The sequence below is a fragment of the Cyprinodon variegatus genome, unplaced genomic scaffold, assembly GCF_000732505.1.
Source record: "Cyprinodon variegatus isolate N-32 unplaced genomic scaffold, C_variegatus-1.0 Scaffold30, whole genome shotgun sequence".
NCBI lineage: Eukaryota > Metazoa > Chordata > Actinopteri > Cyprinodontiformes > Cyprinodontidae > Cyprinodon > Cyprinodon variegatus.
This window is the reverse complement of record NW_015150483.1, coordinates 965,179-986,923: the sequence shown is the minus strand read 5'-3', so window position 1 is coordinate 986,923 and position 21,745 is coordinate 965,179. Positions and strand designations below refer to the sequence as shown.

At 37.1% G+C, this 21,745-nt stretch overlaps 2 protein-coding genes across 4 annotated transcripts; both read right to left on the bottom strand.

Moving 5' to 3' along the window:
- Positions 1-68: 68 nt before the first annotated feature.
- LOC107100616 (nicotinamide riboside kinase 2-like) lies at positions 69-3,089 on the bottom strand. The gene is made up of 8 exons (XM_015399174.1): positions 2,870-3,089; positions 2,123-2,213; positions 1,717-1,765; positions 1,322-1,496; positions 807-878; positions 612-718; positions 432-517; positions 69-322 (listed from the first exon to the last, which is right to left on the bottom strand). Exons 1-7 carry the CDS (start codon positions 2,893-2,895, stop codon positions 432-434), a joined length of 606 nt encoding a protein of 201 aa, XP_015254660.1. The 5' UTR covers positions 2,896-3,089; the 3' UTR covers positions 69-322.
- Positions 3,090-4,237: 1,148 nt separating this feature from the next.
- Positions 4,238-20,822, bottom strand: LOC107100548 (caytaxin-like). 3 transcript variants are annotated; one of them, XM_015399075.1, is made up of 13 exons: positions 20,235-20,822; positions 18,153-18,252; positions 13,319-13,377; positions 12,981-13,229; positions 11,873-12,046; positions 11,692-11,794; positions 11,479-11,610; positions 11,025-11,111; positions 9,320-9,418; positions 9,093-9,128; positions 8,845-8,913; positions 8,678-8,735; positions 4,238-6,470 (listed from the first exon to the last, which is right to left on the bottom strand). In XM_015399075.1, the coding sequence occupies exons 2-12, from the start codon at positions 18,227-18,229 to the stop codon at positions 8,708-8,710; spliced, it is 1,113 nt and encodes a 370-aa protein (XP_015254561.1). In that variant the 5' UTR covers positions 18,230-18,252; positions 20,235-20,822; the 3' UTR covers positions 4,238-6,470; positions 8,678-8,707. The 3 variants fall into 3 exon arrangements, with proteins under 3 accessions (XP_015254561.1, XP_015254567.1, XP_015254576.1); XM_015399081.1 differs by having other exon boundaries at positions 8,683-8,735; XM_015399090.1 differs by lacking the exons at positions 18,153-18,252; positions 20,235-20,822 and adding an exon at positions 16,324-16,559.
- Between the last annotated feature and the right edge of the window lie 923 nt (positions 20,823-21,745).

Sequence of the window (21,745 nt, the reverse complement as noted above, 5' to 3'; positions counted from 1 at the left end):
GACCATCACCAACCACTTGAGTCCTTTCTTAGACATACTTTACTCAGAAACCAGCCAAAGATGTTTTGATGAACTGTATTTTAACAGCAACTCATGTATTTATTGACAGCAGACACTCATGGAGACCAATAGTGGTCAACAACATATCAAAAACAAACGGCAAACATTTCAATAAGAAAAACATGTTGTCCATGAAGGAGATAAAAACATAATTTAAAAACTGCTCATCTCTATATACAAGAAAATAAAATTACACCTTATAAAAAAAAAAAAAATCCTTGACTATTTACAGTCTGTACAGGTGTGAAGTGGAATCCTCCTGCTGCAAAATAAAGAAAAAAAAAACATAAAAAAAAAAAAAATACATTTGGAAAAAAATGTAGAAAAAGACTTTTTAATATTAAAGTAGCAATGAAATCCTACCCCCTTACCTATAAACGATTGAGCAGGTTGTTCTGAATATCCTCATACACCTGGTTGTAGATTTCCTCTCTGGAATTCAAACCATTCAGGTATTCTGCAACAAACATATTTAAACATTCAATTCCAAAAAAAAGTTCAGATCACAAACTAGTTTAACAGTTCAATGAGATTTGGTTTAAAAATCGCACCGATATTCAAACCGCTTTCCTCCATCTGCTTTCTGTGCTTCAGGTACATGGGCCACACGTGGCCGTCAAACAGGCCAGGAGGATCAGGGACCGTGTATTGCCTCGTACTAAAATGAAAATCATCAAGAAACATGGAGTGAGGAAGTGGTAACTAATATTGATATAGAACTTAGTAATGGCAGAAACGTAGCTTACCTTCTCCTTCTTTTGCACTCCTCGTAGGGGATTGAGATGTAGTAGCACTTACTGAAAACATCCAGCAGGGGCCTACAAGAAAGATGAACACATTTTGAACACCGTTCACATTACACACTGCATCTAAAAAAAGCAGTAAGAAAACGGTTCATGCTCTCGCTTATCTGCATCTCAGCAGCATATTAAACATTCATCACTAGTACATTGAGTGCCTTTCACTCTGGTGTCACTGCAAAGGACCACTTTGAAAGAGCCACCCCTCTGCAGAGGTACTTATCTCTAACTATCCAACAAGCATGCAGGGGTCTACAAACATGGCCCAATGTGAACATGCAAAATCAGCACATGGCCCAACACACGTGTCTGCCTTTACTTGATTATTTGTGTTCCTGAGAACAAAGATTGCCCAATCGCTGGCTTTCACCCCTACAAGTTGGCTGCCGCACACATGCTAAGAAAACACTTTTCATCCATAGCTGGATTCAAACTAATACACAAAGCAACAATCAACTTACGGGTAGTTATACAGCAGAAAGCCTTCAACTATCAGGATGTGGATCTGCTCATCAGGGTTGGCCACATCTTGAACAGGAGCCAGGGGTACACCGTGAGAACGGGCAAACTTTGCTGGGTTCTCAATCCAGGCTTTTATCGTGTTGGTCATGGCCTCCATGTCCATAGCTGTGATCACTGTGGAGCAAGAGACAGAAAGAAGGGAAATAATGGGAGAGGGGGGGAGGAGAAGGTCAGAAAACTCCCAAACAAAAGCTGTAATGATTTATGAATGTGTTTTCTGATTGGAAGTAACAGCAAATTCATGTTTTAGCTCTAATTGATGGAACTGAGGAGGATGGGGTCATCTACATTATAGTCAAATATGAGTCACTGGCAGTCTTCAGTGAAGTCTTACCATCCCACTGCCTAAAGCCGTCCTCCCCGACTTCTATTTGATCGGGTTTCTGAAATAACAGTGACCAATAAAACATTGCTGCAACCTCACAGCTCTGAACACTTGCAGATCTCACTCACATGCCACAAATGTTAGGCCAAACGAGTGAGGGGGGGAAAAAATGGCAGAAGAAGAACCACAGCAAATAGCATGCAATAAAACAAGCAAGGGCTAGTATGCAAATATAGCAAGGGGAAGACATAAATATGCTAAACAGGGATAGAGTTGCATAGAAATCAAGAAAAAGAACAGGATGCTAGAAAAGGAAAGACCTTCTTCACTCGCATACAAAGCTCAGGCAGTACTAATGATTGAAAAAAGACACACCAAACTATTGTTATATCTTAATCTGTTCAGTGAGACTCACCTTGAAGAAGTCATCTTGGTGCACAACACAGCAGTTGGGCAAAGTCTGAATCAGTTTATTAGTCAGAGTGGTTTTACCACCATTGGTGACTCTGTAAAAAAAGAAAGAAAATTAAAAATCTTTTTTTAAAATGTTTAATTTATTGTTTAAACACCTTTGCTGTGTGTTAAAACCTCTGACAGAATAATCAGCAGGAGGGTGTCAGAGAAAAATAGGATAAAGCTCTGTAAAGAAAAATTAAATATCTAGAAAATATAAACAAAGCAATCACAACCGCAAGTTAGGTCTCCAGAGTGTATATAAAAATGTTTAATAATCAAGACAGAGTCATAATATGGAGACTGCAGATGAAATTGATAAATCTCCCTCCACTTTTGGAGCAAATCACGCGCTGATTTTTCAAAAGTCCCGCTCAATCCATGACAACAAATAAAACCGGAAGTTGCTTTAAAGGGCTTTCTGGCGGGCGGCTGATTAAAACATTCGCACATCCTGAACATATAAACCATAAAAGTCATAAAAACCTCGATAGGAGACTAATTGAATATGCAAACCATTTATTTTTATAAACTATAAACAAATATATGTTGTTTTTTTTAACGGTAAACAACTATGGGTTCTTTCTTTTTTGAAATAATCTTTTTCATTTTAATATAACACTAAGCGTTACATTTTCTACATGGGAAATATAGACAATATGTAGTGGCTACACACAAACACGTTATTTTTAACATTAAGCACACTTACCCGCCAATTCCTATTATGTACTTCATTATTTCTCCTTCTCTCGAAAGTCTCTTTACTTCGACTGAAATTAAAATTCAGGAACACTGAAGTCTGAAGCGATACTCCAACAAAAGTAAAGTTTTAAAACATTTAAACGTGTGGTCTTGTAGTCTTCTCTTCGCTCGCTGATGGGTGGGTGAAGCGTTTCAGTATATATCAAGCCTGACTGGCATTGCGTCACGGCTACGTAGAGACGCCGTGTTCTCGTGCTACAGCGTGCTCACATTTTTCCTTCGCGCTACGTGCCACTTCTCGCCAGCCAATCAGATTCCACACAAGCCCCTAGGACAGCCTATCGGAGTGCGAAGACTGCAAACCATTTAGATATGTTCCCCACACGGTCCGTACTCTTCCATTCAGCAGTTGATCCACCTCCAGAAGCCACAGCTGTGGAAAACTACCATTGATGGTGTCGAATGGATGCACTTTAATAACAGTTGTGTCATGTCGGGTGGGATGTCTGCTGATGTTCCACAGTTAAGCTCACATTACAGTAAATGGCAGTCAGCGAGACGAATTTGGCACTGATTTAAATTATATATATATATATATATATATATATATATATATATATATATATATATATATATATATATATATATATATATATATGTGTGTGTGTTCATTTCGGGCTTTAACATTTTCTTAAAACTGATCAAAATAAAATAAATACTGAAATGGTAATAAAAGTTTAGGATCATTTAATGAGTATGCAGGCTTAATGTTGTATTTCCCAGTTCTCATCTCACATGTGTATCTGGCACGTACAGAGCTTTTTTTGTTCAACAGTGAGATAAAAGAAAGTAAAAAAAATTAGGGTAAATGTCAATGGTTCAAATGAGAACTAGGACAACAAAATAAAGCCAGGTGATTGCTTTATTTTCTATAATATATATGCTTTGTTTCAAAGTAGTACTCTAATGTTGAGTGATATGCAAAATGGTAGTTGCTTTGATAGAAACCTAATTCTGTAACTTAGTACTGGACTTTTGATACATGTCTGTATATTTTTAACTTCTAGGTTAATGTGAAAGATCATATGCTTACCAGTTCATATGGAAGAAGATTTTAAACTTTTAGCTTGTTCAAAATACATATTGCTTGAAAAATACATATTACCAAAGTCATTTGCTGAGACTGTTTTTCCCCCATAAATCGTTGTAATTGTTTCCATAACACTCTACAGTTTATAGTAGACACAAGACTTTTGAGGGAGGAATTTATTTGTTTGTCATATTTACAGCCAGCTTTGCACTATGAATAATAATAGCCTGAACAAAGATTTCACAGCAACAATGATACTATATACATGTTTATGTTGTGCTTTTACAGTGAACATTTATATTTTGGAAGGATTGTATTGATACATTATAAATAAAATAAATTTGCTATAAATCAAAACACTTCACTCTACATTCTGACATTGGTTTAAATTGCATTTAAGTTTAGCAATAGGCACTCAGTTCACTCATTAAACCAGCCTCTTTAGAAACAATGTAAAAAAAAAAAATGGCACTCAAAAAAAAGAATGACAGAACCTTTTATTCAGAATACCCTACTTCAAATGAGCAGAACTTAAATTAAAAATTTCAAACAGTTTTCTCTCCCTACTGCAGTGTAGAAACCTAATATATAAACACTACTTAAATAAGTTTTATTTTTTGTGACGATCCATATCCAGTAGTGCAAATCAACATCAGAAATACATGTTAACAGGCCTGTGGTTTCTATATCCCCTCTTTTTAAGAATCTTAAAATATAGAAAACTTAAAAAACTGATTTTAATCACCTCTTAACTAATATTTAAGGTAGTTAAAAAAATTTACAAAATTCAAGCTGCATAAATCCTATCTAAGATTAAATAGGGATAAGCAGCATTGAAACAAATGTTTTCCCCTCCAAACCATTGCAATTATATGGTACAGTTGCTAGCAGGGCCATAGGTGTGTAAAATTCAGCAGCAAACACTGAAAATTGCTGTTTAAAACATTTGCAAAGCAATGGGTCATTCCCAGGAGTTCCTTTAATTACATTGTGCTATTTCCTCGCTACTAACAACTGTTAATGGTATTATGATAAAGTGAAACAGCAGGGGCAACAGCTGGGACGTGACAGGCCATGTCAACTTACAGAGCAGGGTTAACAGATGCTGAAACATGCCAAAACTTTATTAGAATTTCAGATAAGGAGCGGCATTTCAGTCTGAAAATACAATGGACATGTTTTTTTCGGGAAAACAGTCCTTGTGTGACTGCACTGTGTAAAGAAGAAGGTTTGCTACAGAAGGGGTAAGGGTTATTTTGTAGAAAACTTGATTCAGGATTTTTTTATGACACTGAAAGAGCTCTAAATGCCACAGCATAACATGATTTTTTTTTTTTATTTAACACAAACTTTGCTGTAATGTTTGGACATATATATCCCTTTTCTTTTTTATTGTGACATGTGCTAAGGTGTAAAAACCCACAATTCCGTACTTGTCTCATCAGAGACTCCTAGACTTCACTTTCTATCAAAGCACAAAATGAATGAAAAAGGATTTAAAAAAACAAAAGGCTTCAGGGTAGTTATCTATTTCAATTCACATGTCTTGTTCCAAGTGAAATTTCTAACTGTACAGGGTTAGTACTATTATTTCTATGAAAAACATGCATCTGGTATGTAGTAATATAAACATTTCACCTAAGATTTGTCTGAAGTTTGCCCATAAAACAAATATCTACAATGCATTTGTTATATAGATAAGTCTTCCTATGTGATTTTTCTAGATCAGAAAAATGCAAACATGTAGTTTATTATGAGTATAACGCAGGCACATCATAATACACAATAAAGTACAGATAGTAATTCACATAGCAACTGAGGCCAGAAAGAGAGGAGACTTACATAAATTAAGGTTAGTCTATTTGGACTTTTTTTTTAAATGTCAGAAAGATTAAGACTGAGCTCGGAAAGGCCTTAGAGTTAAAGCAGCTATGAGGTAAGATGAAAGAGAGATGAAGGCATATTTTTTACTTTGCTATATCAGCATCTGAGCCAACAATTTCCTTAAAAGCAGTATGTGCTTTTGTGCAAGGAGTTTGATTTAGTGGTGCCCGCACAGGAAACTCGCTGCATCTCAGAGACTCATATTTTACAACACAAGCCATCGAACCACTTTTCATTTTAAGCTATGATAAAAAATAACATTTTCAACTACTATGATTAATTCTGTGACATTAAATCAGCCATGATTGTAACCTTGGTCTCCCAGTCATGTAAGACCAGATGTTACATGACTGGGAAAAGTAAAGCAATGAATCAAATCCCTAATCATGGTGCAACAATTTAATATGAACCACATATCCGATCCTACAACAGGTGATGTCGACTTCTATTAAAAAAAACAATTCCTTCAACAGAGCAGCCTTTTCCTGTTGGGAGACCATTCCATTGCTGATGGCGTGAGTGTTATGTGACAGAGCAGTCCCCTTTTTAACTGCGAAGCAATATGAACTAGCAGCTGGATGTGGACAAAAGAGGGGAGAAAGTGTTCACGTGCTGGATGCCTCTATGTCACCCCCTGCATACACAAAGACAAATGCAGGGAAGTAAAACAGATTTTTCCAGACATTTGCTTATTTTGCATTACATAAGCTTTAATTGACTAATTAATGCTTATGTTATACAATACAAAAACATTAATGAGTCAATTAATATATATCTTAATTATCAACATACTTTGATACTCTACATATTTTCTTTCAAGAAAAATATCTTACAAGACAAGCTTTTGTAGCAAGCTTTTGTAGCAAGCTTTATGCAGCGCTTGCAGTAAGAAAATTTGACTGTATACATTGGAAATAATATGGATGAATGATTCAGTTGGAGGGATGGTATGAAATCCTCATGTTAACATATGTCTTTCTACGAAGTTAAAGTTCATTTGTGGATTTTTGTTCTCTATAACATATAGGATCTTCTTTTACTGCAGCCTGTGCAGCCTCTCTAACAATATGCTGTGATGGTGGTAACAATGGGAGTGCCCGGGTTTTTGTATGTTTCCTGCAGTGCTGAGGTATGTGGATTTGTGGGGGTGGCCATTCATTCCCAAAGCACCACAGCATTTAAAGAAACTGGTAAACAATGCAATATAATAGCTCAGGGTATGACTGCGTTTAGGAGAATAGTGGCTCTCTGCTGACTGTGTTCTGGGCATCAGATCTCACTGATTTGGGTAAACTGCATTTAGCTGAAGCTTTAAAACAATTCTAGAGTTTTCTTATTGGTTAAGACAGTTCAGTGAAGAGCTATGCATGCTTAAATCTTTATTTCCCTCTTGTTTAGCTCATTATAGTAGATCTTATTCCTCCCATTAACCTTGTTTATGACTGTAGAGATATTTTGAGTGTTAAATCTTTGTTTACAGTATGTCTCTCAGGTTACTGGTTTGAAACAGCTGAAAAGCGCAGAAAGCTGTTGATGTCTGTTATAGTTCCATAATAATAAAGCACTGAATGGACTATAATAAAGTCAGTTTTAAGCAAACTGAAATATTATTATGCATCACATAACAAGTTAAAAAAAGAACCTAAACACCCCTGAAAAAAGCTCCTTTTCACTAAAGATGAAAGAATTAGTTTTGACAAAATCTACCCTCCGGATCTTGAAAATTTGTTAAAGGAGAACTGCAGCGCAAGATGCTAGAAAGATTTTTATAGAATAAAGAAAACATTCCAACACCCAAACTGGATAATTCCTGTTATGTACAACAGATGTGTCCAGTTGTGCTAGAGTATACAGTATCTAATAATTCATCATCTAATTATTCTAAAAAACTTAAAGAAACTAATGAGACTTTTCCAAAGAACAAATTATACTTTTTTTATGTGATGAGCTAAAATGTTTATCATTGAAAATAAGTAGCCCACTGATATCAAATAAAATTTTTACTTTCTGTGATTATTTCTCACAATCTTCAATGTATTTTACCGGTACTAACATCTTATAAGGTGAGTAATTTTATCATATAATTTTCATTCACCCTTTAAGGTTACCACTTTGAAGAACCATATTTTACTGCAGGAGTTGGTCTCCATCAGCTTTGCACATCTGAAATGGTTTGCCAGCTCTTGAAAGATACCCTGTCCTTTACAGTAACAGATCAAGCTCAGTTACAGTGAATGACAAACATTCATGGATGCCAGTTTTAAGGTTTTGGCACCAATACTCAACTTAATTTGGGTTCTAAACTTTGAATCAATCATAACACAGTTATATTCTTTGCACTAGCCTAAACAATTCCATTAGAGCTCTGGTAAATAACTCTTTTTGGAAGATGAGCCTCTACTTAATTATAAGTCTTTTGCAGCCTCTAACAGATTTCCCTCCCCCGTTTTTTAAGCTACATCCATGCATAACGCTAACTAGCTTTTCTATCCTTACTGAAACCTATTCCTACAGTATGATCATGTCACTACCATCTATTACTGTGGGGAAGGTGTGTTCTTGGTTATGTGCAATTTTATGAAGATCTAATTTTCCATATACATTTTTAATATTAAACAAATTATTTTCCATGATAAAATATACAAAGTCTATAAGATATGAATACTATAAGGTTTTGTAAATGCAAAACTGAAATGTGTAATCTGCAGGCTTGATTTAGATAATGGAGCAAAGATGTAATTGGTAGATAAAACCAATTGCAATTTCACTCAAACTATTATAGAACAGAGCCATCTTGTGGCTAAAATAGTAAAAAACATCCACAACTGGGGTTTATTTTACCTTCCCTTCATTGTTGTTTCCTTCTCATAGTTATTGCTCCACAATCATCGATTTCGGCCTGGAAAATAAAGATACCATTAGAACTTCTAAATGCACCCGAGCCACCTGCAGTTCAACATTGTGAAATATGCCAAGATTCAGTAGCCTATATGGGCCTTATAACTTACCTCGCAGATTTCTGATTTGGCCCCTGTGGGACTGACTGCTGTTCATGCTGTCGTCTCTCCTGCTCCATCCTGCACACCCACCCACACACACACACAAAAGCTTTTCTAGTTTTTCTTATTTCCAAGAAAATTCAGAGATCTGTTAGCAGCAATTAAATTAAGTAAATCTACAGGTACAATGCTATTAAGTTAGACAGATATGCATGATGGTTACAATCTAATCAATATCAAATAAATCAGTGTTTCACCTCTCCTTCCTGGCTTTAATTCGTTCTTCATCATATCTAAAAGAAGAAAAACACTGTTCAGCTTTGTTACAGAAATAAAAGTGTAAGCCGATCAAACCTTATACTGAAAACAGATCAGAGTAGGCTGGGTTTTTTTTTTTGGTGAAATTTACATGCATCATAATTTTACTGCTGGAATAAGTGTTGCCTTTCTCCTGCAGCTCTATCTAGAGGCCACACGTACTTACTGCATCACACACTCAGGAACATGGACGTGCTCCATGGGGACAATCTCTGCAAGTTCATCCAAACTGTGGACGTACTGAATCTTATTCATGAACTTGACACTGCAGAGAGAAACACAGAAACATGAAGAGTTACAGCAAATAGTGGTATGATACATCTTGTCATTTATATGTTTGCATTGGATCTCTTTAACCTAAAGACAGGTGGGTTTAATTTAGTTTATTTTCACCTGAGATGAATGAGGAACCAGAATTAAGATTTAATTAAGTTTCAACACCAACATTGAAGTCATTGTGTATTTGTAGACCACTTAATGTTTAAACCTAACTCATGTAACATCCTTAATTTCTGTGTGCAGCCTAGTGGTTAGGGTATAGAGCTTGGAATCCTTAGTTACTGAGTTTGAGCCCCACTCTGCAAATCATGGTCTCTGAGCAAAGACCTTAACCCCACACTGCTCCCTGGGCATCCCACGATGGAAGCCCACAGCTCCCCAAGGGGATGGGATAAATGCAGAGACAAATTTCTCCATTGTGAGACCAATAAAGTTCATTTATAGAATTAATTACTATTATTATGCTACATCCCACCTATTTGTTTAATACACTCAAGAGAGAATAAAGCAGTAGCGCACAGATAAGGCTCATCCCCAGCATGAGTATCAGCATGGTGCCATTGTTTAAGGGGAAGGCATAAAATAAGTCTAACCACTGTAAAAAACATAACTCTACACTTCACCAAAATAAAGAAATGATCAATTATTTAATTATTTGATTCAGGATCCTGATTAACACTAAGTTAAATCTACACTGCGTTAGATCAGTTACAGTGCCAAGTTTAAAAAAGCTAGACTGGTGAAACCTGAAGTAAGTAATTCTAAGCTGAGCTGATTAAAAAGAAAGTTTAAATGTTTATAAACTTTTTTTTTCTTCTATTTTTGAAATAAATAGTGTGCTAAACAGAAAAGGCTTGCCCAGAACAGCCTTTATGCAACACCTTCCAACACTATGAGTCAAACATCCAAAGGATGTTAACATAGTTATTAAATACAGCATGAGGTGCACCACAGGAAGAATTACCATCTTAAGAGTTACCTGATAACTCAACATGCGGTGACACGCTGGTTGGAAAATAAAACTTACACTGTGGTGCACCGCAGTTTTGCTGGATGTGTGGCGCTGCAGGATTTGCTGAATCTTAAGTTAATGATAATGTACTAAAGATGTAAACTTAAACTGAAAACATTGCTGTTGTTTTGGTCCTTATGATTTTATCCTGGATGACAATATGGATTACTTACAATAGCAATTATACATATAGCTAGGGAAATAAAAGGTAAAATGAGGCTATCCTTTTGTTTTTGAGTGGTACCATAGCAACATCTCTGACTTTCTAATACTGCTGGAAGAAGCAGTTGCCAGCTGAATAACCTTCTTGGTGAACTGGAGGAATATTTTAAAATCCTCAAGACCTACATGAAAATTATTGAACAGGTAAGGTTGAATAAAGTCAATAAAAATGTATTACTTTTCATTTTAATAAAATCTTGGCCACTGAGTGATGAAAAAGATAATTTTTAAAATACTCGATATTTTTACAAATCTACATAGGTAATCACTTTAAAAAAGTAAAACAATGATTTCTATAGCTTTAAATCTTGTGCTTATTCAGGATGCAGGTGTTCATGGATTGGCCTATTGCTGTTACCTGATGAAAGGCCTGGATATCGCTAGAACAGTGCGGATAAACCATGTAGGATGAGCGATGATCAGTGACTTGAGATTCTTCCTTAATCTGCCACAAAAAAAACAAATAAAACAACCGAACACAATAAAATAAATGTTGTTTCATTCCAATGATCTTTTTTTTTTGCTGTATTTAGTGGACATAGAAGACACCTAACACCAAACCAGGTTTATCCAATCATCTTGTGCTATAAACAGAGCTGAGTCATTTTCAGTCTACTGCCGGACAACATGTGAAAGCTTCTATTACTCTCCCTGTCATATGTGTCAGAATCAGTGTCACACATAGCTGTCTGACCTTGAGGAAAAATGTTCAGTGTTTTTACATCGCAGACTATCCCTAATCCAACTTTCTGTAAAATCATTACAAACTGAGTCCACACTGGATGTTTTTTTAATCATCCGTATTTGTTTACCTTCTATCAATCATTTGGTAACATTTTTTCAGCCAACTGATTCCAGGCATCTTATTTCGTGGAGTGGCTCCATTCATGTAAATGATCAGGTAATCTTCAGCCACCAGCATCTCAAGGCTGCTGACCACATATCTGCAGGTCAAAGAGGTGAGGATTTATTTCACATTTATAATTGTACGATGTGAAAAAATGCGGTCTAACCAATAGACATACAGAAAAAGGTTTTCCATGATGTAGTGGTAGTCTGGACAGTTACTGTCAGGCAGGTAACAAGCAGAGAAGACAATGATGGCGTTTAGGCCTTCACCATAATAACCTGATGAGAGACATCAGGAAGTTTTATTCTGAAAACATCTTTAAATCAAGGCTCAAAATTTCTCCGGCTGACACCTACCTCCGTGTGTGATGACCCGGAGGTATGGTTTGATGATTTGCATGTCGATACGGTGCTCCTGCTCCCCGATAATCACCGTTCTCCACAGTCGGCCATTGTTTGCATTTCCATCCTCAGCTGGTGCGCCATGGCCGCCACCTGGACCTGCCTTGGCGGAAGCCACAGGCGTGTCATCTGTACAGGAGACAGGTCTGGGTTTTTGATTCTACAAGGGTTTCCATGAACTGCGCTGGCTGAAGAAAAAACCTGAGATTGTTCAGGCAAACTAGAATATTCTAGTTTACCTGAATAACTTTTATGTTGACCACAAATTAATAGGATTAATTTTATTGCTTTTGCTTCCTTTTCACCCAGAATCATGACAATACAGTATAATACTGCAGGTTAGAGGGAGCAAACTGGTGATAATTGTTGGTGCAAGAAGAATATAAAAGAAAAGATCTAGGGAAAATAGCACTGGAACTTAAAAATTAACTTTATAAAATGTTTTGACCAGGTCCATGGTTTTCAAAATCTTCAATGATCACTAAGAGTCTTATACATGAAACAGAGGAGCAGGAATCAAATGTTATTCTGAAACACTTGTTGTAAACTCACAAACCTTTGATCACAGCAGTGCAAAATATACCATAAAAGCACTCCAAAAACAGATTTCATAACTTAAAATTGTGCAAAGGAATTGTAAATAAGCCAACAAAAAAACACACAATCACACTTAAAAGAGTGCCTTATGTGATGTCACAAGAGGTGCACGAGGAAGGTCATTTTTAAGAGGGAAGATTTCCTTAATAAATTGTTGATATAATTGAGGGTGTATGTGTCTGTATAGAAAAGCTAACACTCAAATGTGTTGATTAAGTTCTCAGCACTTTTCACTTTTTTTTCTTCTCTTATTAGCATTGCTCTATAGATGTAGACTTATAGCCTCTTGTTTTAACATGATGATGTTAAAACAACAGATGAACAGTTTTGGATAGAGAAAATAACTGAAAATGTGAATTTTTTTCTTTGATTAGATAAACAGCAGGAGGTGGTATTATAAAGTTCTCTTCCATAGGAAAACCTATTCTATAAATTAAAACCGTACATATGGGAATGTACTACTTACCTTCCCACTCCAAATCATTCCCATTGGTTATGAATTCCAGTGAGTCTGTTTCATCTGGTGTATCAATGTCATCCACATTGATATCCAAGTCATCTGGGGTGTCTAGGAAATCATCTGATAGCAGAGAGCCCTCACTTTGATCCAAGGACAGGTTCATCTCAGGGGCCACCAGTGTGCGGCGTTTGCGGTGAGACGAAGACACCCCACCTCCTCCTCCAGTTGGGCTCACGTGTAAGGAGTTAGGAGGAGCTTTAGCAAGAAATCAAAAAACAAATATCCTTTATAATTTATTCCAGTAGTAATGTGCTCATATTAGCATGTGATATATTTACACTTACAGACTCTGGTATCTGTGAGACCACAGGAGGGGTCCATATCGCCGTACTCTGGTAAAGGTCTGAAGGGAAAGAATGCCTGATTAGTCACACCAGTCTTAAACAATTCACTCATTAGTGTTTAGCATGATGCTTACTGAACTTGTCAAAGCTGGGAACATTTGGCTATTATCCTTGAAAAGAAGAGATGCTTATTAAAATAAAAGATTTCAGGGTAGAAAATAGGGGGAGGAGATAAGGAGATGAATTGAAGTAGAAGAAAGATGTCTTTAGACACAAAAAGAAATGTCCATCTTTATTCTATTAAAACTATTTCTCTTTTTGTGGGGGTCCATGCCTATCTATAGAATCAAATATCGCTATGGTTTCTTAAAAGAGTACTTCTGTCATTTTAAACTTTGGTCCTTGGTTTGTAAAGACTATGGATAAAGACTGTCATTGGGCCTCAAAGAGATTCTGGAAAACCGATGAGTGCCTATGGAAGGGGAACCAGTGCTTTGCTAACCCTGGATGAAGATATCGTTGGATGGTGAATTAATACTTTGATGATCTCCTCAACCCGGCTGACACGCTTTCCATGGAGGAAAAAGAAATGGGTTAAACGCATAGGCTGAGGTCACTGAGGTAGTCAAAAAAACTCAATTTTGGCAAGGAGTCAGGAGTGGGTGAGACCAACCATGAGTACCTTAGGCCTAAGGATGCTGTCATGGCTGACATGCCTCTTCAACATCATGTGGAGGTCGGAGACAGTAACCCTGGACTGGCAGGGATAGGTTGTGTTACCCCTCCATAAGAAGGGGGACCAGAGGGTGTTTTCTAACTATAGGGGGGTGCACACTTCTCAGCCAACCCAAAAAAGGCCAATTCCATTTGACTGAATTTCCATTTGATCAGAATTTCTGATTCTGATCTGATTCTGATTCTGACTGTGAGTTGCACCCCAGAAACAAGTTGTCGATGGTTATTTACTAGGGTCCATCCGGTCTCAGTACAAGCAGAGCAAGAGTTTGGTATGCATTTCCAGCATGAAGTCAGACCTTTTCCCTGTGCATGTTGGATTTCGGCAAGGATCCCATCTGTTACCAGTCCTGTTCATAACCTTTATAGGCAGGATTTCTAGGTGAAGCCAAGGACTGGAGTGGTCTGGTTTGGAGACAAGCCTATTTTGTCCGTGATTCCGTAAAAGTTTAAAAACAATCCACTGGACTTGGTTTCCAAGGTTTGAAGACGTTTGGCTTCCCCTCCAGGAAGCTTTCCCAATTCAAATGTCAAATGGATGACTGAGAATCTTCATCAGCATATTTTGTCCGTGTTTTTTTGTAGATACCTTGGTTCTGCAGGCTCCCTCCTGCCTAGACTTTGAGCATGTACTGTGGTTATTTGTGGCTGAACGAACTGGGATAAAAATCAGCTACTCCAAGTCAGACGCCATGGTTCTCAACCAGAAAAATTAGGCTTTTCCCCATGAAGTTGTATGATAATTCCTGCTCCCTCCTCAAGTGAGGGAGTACAAGTATATTGAGGTCCTCTTCACAAGTGAGTGGGAAATAAGGCTGGAAATAAATAGTTGGATAAAAGTGGCTGCTGCTAAAGAGAAAGCTGGTGGTAAAAGGCAAAGCTCTCAATTCACTGGTTGGTCTACATTCCTACCCTCATCAATGGTCATCAAATCTGGGTCATAATCCAAAGAACAAGATCCTGGACAAAAGGGACAGAAATTAACTTTCTCCACAGGGTGGCTGGACAATTCCTTAGCGATGGGGCGAGCAGCTCAATCATGTGTGATTGACTCGGAATAGAACCGCTTCTTCTCCACTTGGAGAGGAGTCAGCTGAGGTAGCTTAGACATCTTTTTTCAGATTATCCTTGGATTCCTCGCCTGGGAGCACTTCCAGGCCAAGGAGAGGACCCAGGCCATAATGGAATGTCTATGTCTCTCGGCTGGCTTGGGTGCATCTCAGGGTTCCCTCAGCAGAGCTGAAGGAGTTGTCTGGCGAGAGGAAAATGTGGGAGTCTCTGCTGAGACTTCTGGCCCGGTCCTTGACAAAACAGAAGATATTAAGAACTAGTCTGAGTATTAGAGGACAAGAGGTGCTCGTGTCAGAGACCAAAGCTAAACCATGATAGGATGAAAACTAACACTGCATCATTTCGGGTGTACGATTGCCACAGTAAAACAGCAGCAAAGATGAGAAGATGAGAGCTAAATAATAGAAAACCTGACAAAGTGTCTGCAAAACACTTGAAACTGTGTAGAAGTTTTTCCAGCAGCATAAAACAGCCAGCACTGAATCCAGAAAGGAATCTGAGTCAATAGTTAAACATTTGTGTCAACAGATCCAGTTTTTCCCAATCCAAGCTTTAGTAGTTTAACAAAGAAGGAGGTGCAGAAATGTCAGCAGGTTAGTATTACTATGGCAGAGACAAAAGGCTGGAATACAGATAAAAATACCTATTTAAAGTCTTTATTCAAAAGAGGAGAAAACAAATATACTCTGCATGTTTTCATATTTTTATGTCTAAATATCCTTAAATACATATGATTTTTTCTTTAACTTCATAATTTTCTACTATGCATTGTGGTATTATATTAAACTATAATATAAGACATTAAAATTTATGGTAATAATGTGACAAAATGGGGAAAAAAATAGTTTTGCAACAAGCAGAAGAAGGACATGTTTTTACGATTCCAGCTGGATTTACCTCTAGCTAATTTTTATAATAAAAAGGCAAAAACATTCTGGATATCGTTTGACAACATGCTTGCCCAAAATACAGCTGCAGCTCAAAGAAACAGGCAGGAGGCTCAGTCTAAACTCCCTGAGGTGTCCTGCAGTGATTGCTGGTGCAACCCCTCCTTTGTCATGAATAAAGCCCTCTCCACAAAAAATGAGGACACGCTGCAGGAGATTTAATTTCTTTCACAATGGCGTGGTGCTCTCCTTTCTTCATCATTTTGTTTGTGTCATCATTAGTCAATGAACTTGATAACAAGTACAGCTTACCTGCAGGAGAGAGAGAGCGATGCAGCTTTTGTGGGAACCGATTCAGTTTAGCTTTTTGACCTCACACACCTCTATATTCAGTTTGCTGAGTCATTCCCTTTCCTCTCATTTTGCGGCAGAAACATTAAAGCAGAGCATCCCTCGGTGATATGTTACTGCTGATTCCTATCACTGTCTGTGTCTATATGCAGCTAAAAGCTGCCACCATTTTCCTGGAGTGGTGTTGTTGATTTTTCACTGCTGATGCATCACATGACGTAGCTTGAGACCATTTGCTGATGGAGCTGCACCTGCTCCCTTGCTCACTGCCTCCCTATTAGATGAGGAATAAAGAAAGAGGGAGGAGGAGGAGTGCCCAATGATTGATTTTAACCACAGTAACCTGCTACTTCAGTTTATCAATTTCAGTTCTGGATTTCAACCTTATCAATTTAAGTTCTGGATTTCAACCTGCACACATCAACTAACTTGTTTTGATTTTATCAATAAAAAGCAGCTCCATCCTCTTGTTATCAACTCTAACCATGGTTTGCCTGCCCCAGCTGAAGAAGCTCCTCTCATTAGAAAAGCAATGTAAGTTTTCAACATTCTGTGCATTTTCCTAAAAGTTTGCTCCCATGTCTCCATTGAAGGAGATTTATTCGGTTAATGACCAATAGTTGGCATTTTGACAAATTCTCCAACTTGTAGCAGTGGGTCTTTGTCCCTCCTCCAAGCTACCAAGGGGATCTTGACTGCTTGTTTTTTTCATTCTCTCCTTACCAAGCTTTGTCTTCATAAATGTGTCGTTTTGACATAATATTTCATTTTCATTTAATTTTTAGAAGATTTTCAACCCTTCCAATATTGTTTTATAACTTAACTAGTCTATAACTAGAATGGTCTAATATACTGACCTGTCTACCACATGTCTCCCCTATTTGGAGGTATCAGGGAAAAAGGGGTACAGTTCATCCTACAGTTTTCCGACTTTAACATTTAAAAGTTATATATCATGCCTTTTAAGCTTTCCAAAGTCAACTATGGACAAATATATGATGAAATATTGGCATATTTTTTTTAAGTAAAGATCAGACTCTTGCCTTCTGTGTTGGTTAATACATTTGATTTCCATTGAGGATTTTTGTGAGATTTTGTTGTCAGCGTATTGAACTTTGTACAGAACAAAGTATTCTATGAGAATATTTTATGCCTTCAAATTTGGTATTATTAGTGGTATTGAAGTGTTCCCTTTATTTTGTGAGCAGTGTGTAAAGTCCAGAAAATTGTGTATGTCTGCAAAAAAACAAAAACAAAAAAAAAAAACAAAAAAACAATTTGGCATGCTAAACCTGATGATGTATAAAGACAAATAAGTAGAACCACTATGTGTTTGTTCCATCCTTTAAATTTGACAAGGTAAACTTTCTCGTATTTAAAGGTCAGTTATTGAAGCACCTGTTTACTGTTTCCCAGCCTGTTGCCAGGTTCACTAATGCAAATTTTTACCTTTGGCTAGCATTACCAAGCAATTAATTTACCTGTTCAGATGAAAAGAGGCAACATCTGCACAGCTTCTGAGCCGTTCTACTTCTTTAAAAGCATTTGGATCACACTTTGACCAGTGTTTAACCTCATTTTGCTTTTTATTGTTTCGTTTTGACATAAATCTGAGATATTACAGCTGAGAAGAAGGCATTTCTCAGAGCTACTAGGATCTGGCAACACCTGTGCTTCATCTCACATGACTTCATCCTACTATTCCTATTGGTGTAATACATATCTATAAATAAAGACAGATGGATAATATAATTATTTTATATACTAAACAGAAAATACAAGGAACTGACCTTGGGAAGTCTTCATCCTGCCATTCATCTTTTACTTCCATGTTCTCCATTCGTAGGGTTGCCTCTGTTGTGCCCATCCCTCAGAGGGAATAGCACAGAACTGGATGAGTGAAGAAAAACATCAATTAATCTCCATCATTTGCAATTGTATGGCCCAAGTGGAGAAACATCATGGCCTAAATAATCTGATTAAGGGTGGATGTTTATCAAATAATTGGCATTCTTTCATTCCAATTTAAAAAGGGAAAAGTATTGTGGATCACATGGTTTTCAAAAGCAAGCCCACAGGGGTACATGTGAGGCACATGTGACAGACTAGGACAGAACCTGCTTCCTGGGATCAACTCCTCTTAACCTCAAAAAGCACCGACAAACTTCCTCCAGTTTGGAATGTAAAAGGCCAGTGTGGAACACCGTGTAGGGGCTTAATCCCCTCTTTTTGCTCTCTAATTTTACACATTCTTAACTTTTGATCCCTATCAACACTGGAGGCTTTACGTGTCCGAAATAATACTCATTCATCTCTCCTCAAAAGGTTGGAAAGATGTGACATTCTGATGAATGCTTTAGACATTATTCAGTCTAATAACTGAATGCAGATTAGGTGGGTACAATAACAGTAATTCTAAGGCTCTGAATTCAGTAGATTCAATAAGGATATGCTTTAAGGTTATACATTAGACTTGTCTTTAAATCAACTAAGTTCTGATATAATACACCTATAGAAAATGTCATGATTGTTTTTTTTTTCTTTTACTCATTTTAGTATTTTGTTGTGAAATTAAATTTTTGATCAAATAAAATCTTTTTTCCAAAAACAAAAACTTCTGTTTACACATGCTTCTGATGACATCGCATAAGGCAGGGGTGCTCAAGTTCAGTCCTCAAGAGCTATCATCCTGTGACCTTTAGATGCATCCGTTCTCTAACACACCTGAATTCACAGGCTCAATCCACTCATTTAGCCCAGCAGAGGCATGGTAACGAGCCACTCATTTGATTCAGGTGTGTTAAAAATGGGGTGCATCAAAAAGTTGCAGGATAGTAGCTCTTGAGGACTGGATTTGAGCATCGCTGGCCTAAGGCATCAAGAGTATTCACTTCCATTTTTTTCTTCTTTAATCAGGATTATGTTGAGTACCTATATTCTGTATAATTGCAGAAAATGATCTATCCATGAGTGAAAATGGATTTGGGAAAATGGGAAAGTTACAACTTTATTGACCATCTTTTCTCAGATTCACTGACTCTAAAAAATAAGGTTCACATGCTCTTATATACAGTACATTATGCCTAAGGAGTTTCTGCATTCTGGCAGACATTATAGGAGAAACAGAGAAACTCAATTGATTGGACAGATATAAAGCATTAGGTTGGGTGTCCAGCGATATTACTGCACAATAAGCAAACCAGAGAGAGGATTCCTTTCAACAGCTCCTTATACCAGTGCCACTCAAGCTAATTGCAACACATGGGTTTTAACATCACAAATGTATGGGAAGATAAGATGACCAAAAAATATAAAATAACCAAAAAACAAAATATGCAGTCAACATCATGAAGACATTTTACAGGAATACTTAAACAATCATTATGATCAGGAGGGTTTTGATGACAATGTTTACGAGTGAAGGTATACTGAATGACATCTAACCCATAGGTGTAGGAAACAATTTCCAGTCTCTAATCATACATGAGATTGGTACATAAACGACGGACAGCTCCATCCAAAGATGGTTGAAATAACATAGTTAGAATATATAGAGACAATTTAAGTTTTTTAAGGCAATGTAGATAAACTGATCTACATGTCAATGATAACATTTGTACTTATAACGTCATTGTATTGACTACCAGTGAAAGACCCCACACTTCAGTCCTTTCCTCTTTGAAATTCACCACAACCATGTGCACCACCTTTACAATAAAATGTCTCCACTGTCTTCGTAAGTTCCCCCAAACCAAACTTCCCATAAAAAAAAAAGAATAACATCATGGATATTAACGAACAACCTACTGCTTGTTATCAGTATCAGTTGTCTGTGCAACAGGCAAAATGCTAATTTAAGATGGTTAACTCACTTGGATGGCAAGATTTTCTCTCCAGGTCAGGTCTATGTCTGGGTGTCCTCTTCTTCCTCAGTCACATATGCAAAGATTTCAGGGTCGAATCTCCCATATCAGCCGAGAAGCATGGGTTGGTCTGTCTTTCATGAATATATATGCATAAACATTCATGCACCGACACAGTCCTACAATGTCCTCAGTGTCAGCAAATAGCAGGCAGCAGGTGTCAGGAGACAGGGGGGACCTCTGTTTTGGATCACTCCTCCTCTTCTCCAGCTTTGGCCACCTCTGTTGGAGAGAGATTGGCCGTGAGGAGTAAGTCGATAGTCTTTTTGCACCCTTCCAAGACAAAAAATTCCTTTAATGGGAATGCATCTGCTCTGGCACCGTGCACGTTCTATCTAGCTCCCCTTTTTTTCTTCATGTAAATTCACATACATCATCACAATTTTATATCTTCCATGTATTTTTCTCGACCATATCCAAAATCCTCCATGGAACCATTTTAATTAACCCTACGTTTACTTGGGGGAAACGAGCTTTGGACTCTGTGTCCTTCACTCTGCTGGATAATCCTGCAGTTGTTTTTTCTGCCGTCCTCTATGTGGCTGGTGTTCCCTGGCAACAGCATCTCTCTCTCTCCTTCCACCCAAACCCTCTCCCCTCCCTCTCCGTCTCATTGCCCCAGTCTCTTTCATACATAGCACACAACACACAGTTATTCATACAACATGAGGTATGCAGCACATTACCTCACTTTTGGCCAGCCAATCATCTCTCTGGTACAGTTGTTGTGCTTTGGGACTTCTCTATATATGTAGGCCATACCTTTATAGTGCATCATGAAGAGAGGTTTTCTTCACTGGAATACAAATTTGAAATGTCCCTATGTTAAAAATGTAGAAGCGGCTTAAATTGTCTCTATTTCTTGTTAAATACTTTCCTAGTATATTACAATAAAGCAAACACCTCTGATGTTATGTTGTATTGTCTGATAATAACAATTAATACAATAATCATACAAACGTAATTATTATGAACTGTGTAATAATAACATAATTAATTAAAAAGACAATAAAAAAATATAGAACATATGTCACAGTAATGCATTAGTTGTCAACTATTAACATACATTTGTATTTTTTGATAATAAAACAATCAATATTTAAATTGTATCTAATATTTATCTTTATTACCATGTATTTAATCTCCGTTTTCCAAATTATAATCATTGTCATGATCATCATTTCATATTGCTGTCCAGGCGAACAAAAAATCAGTTAAAAGTATTTATTTGATTCAGGTTTGCGACGATGAATGTACTCTTCAAAGTACTTCCGTTTTCGCTTAATAAATAGTGCAGCATCATTGAAATGTTTAAAACAGGCCATTCAAATTCACAAACTTTATATATGTATATTTTTAATTACCAGTAGTTTTCACTGTAATTTATTTACCAGGAAATAACATATGTTTGCAGTTTAAAGCCCCTTTTGGCGGTCGGATTTGCATGAGTCAAAGAGAGG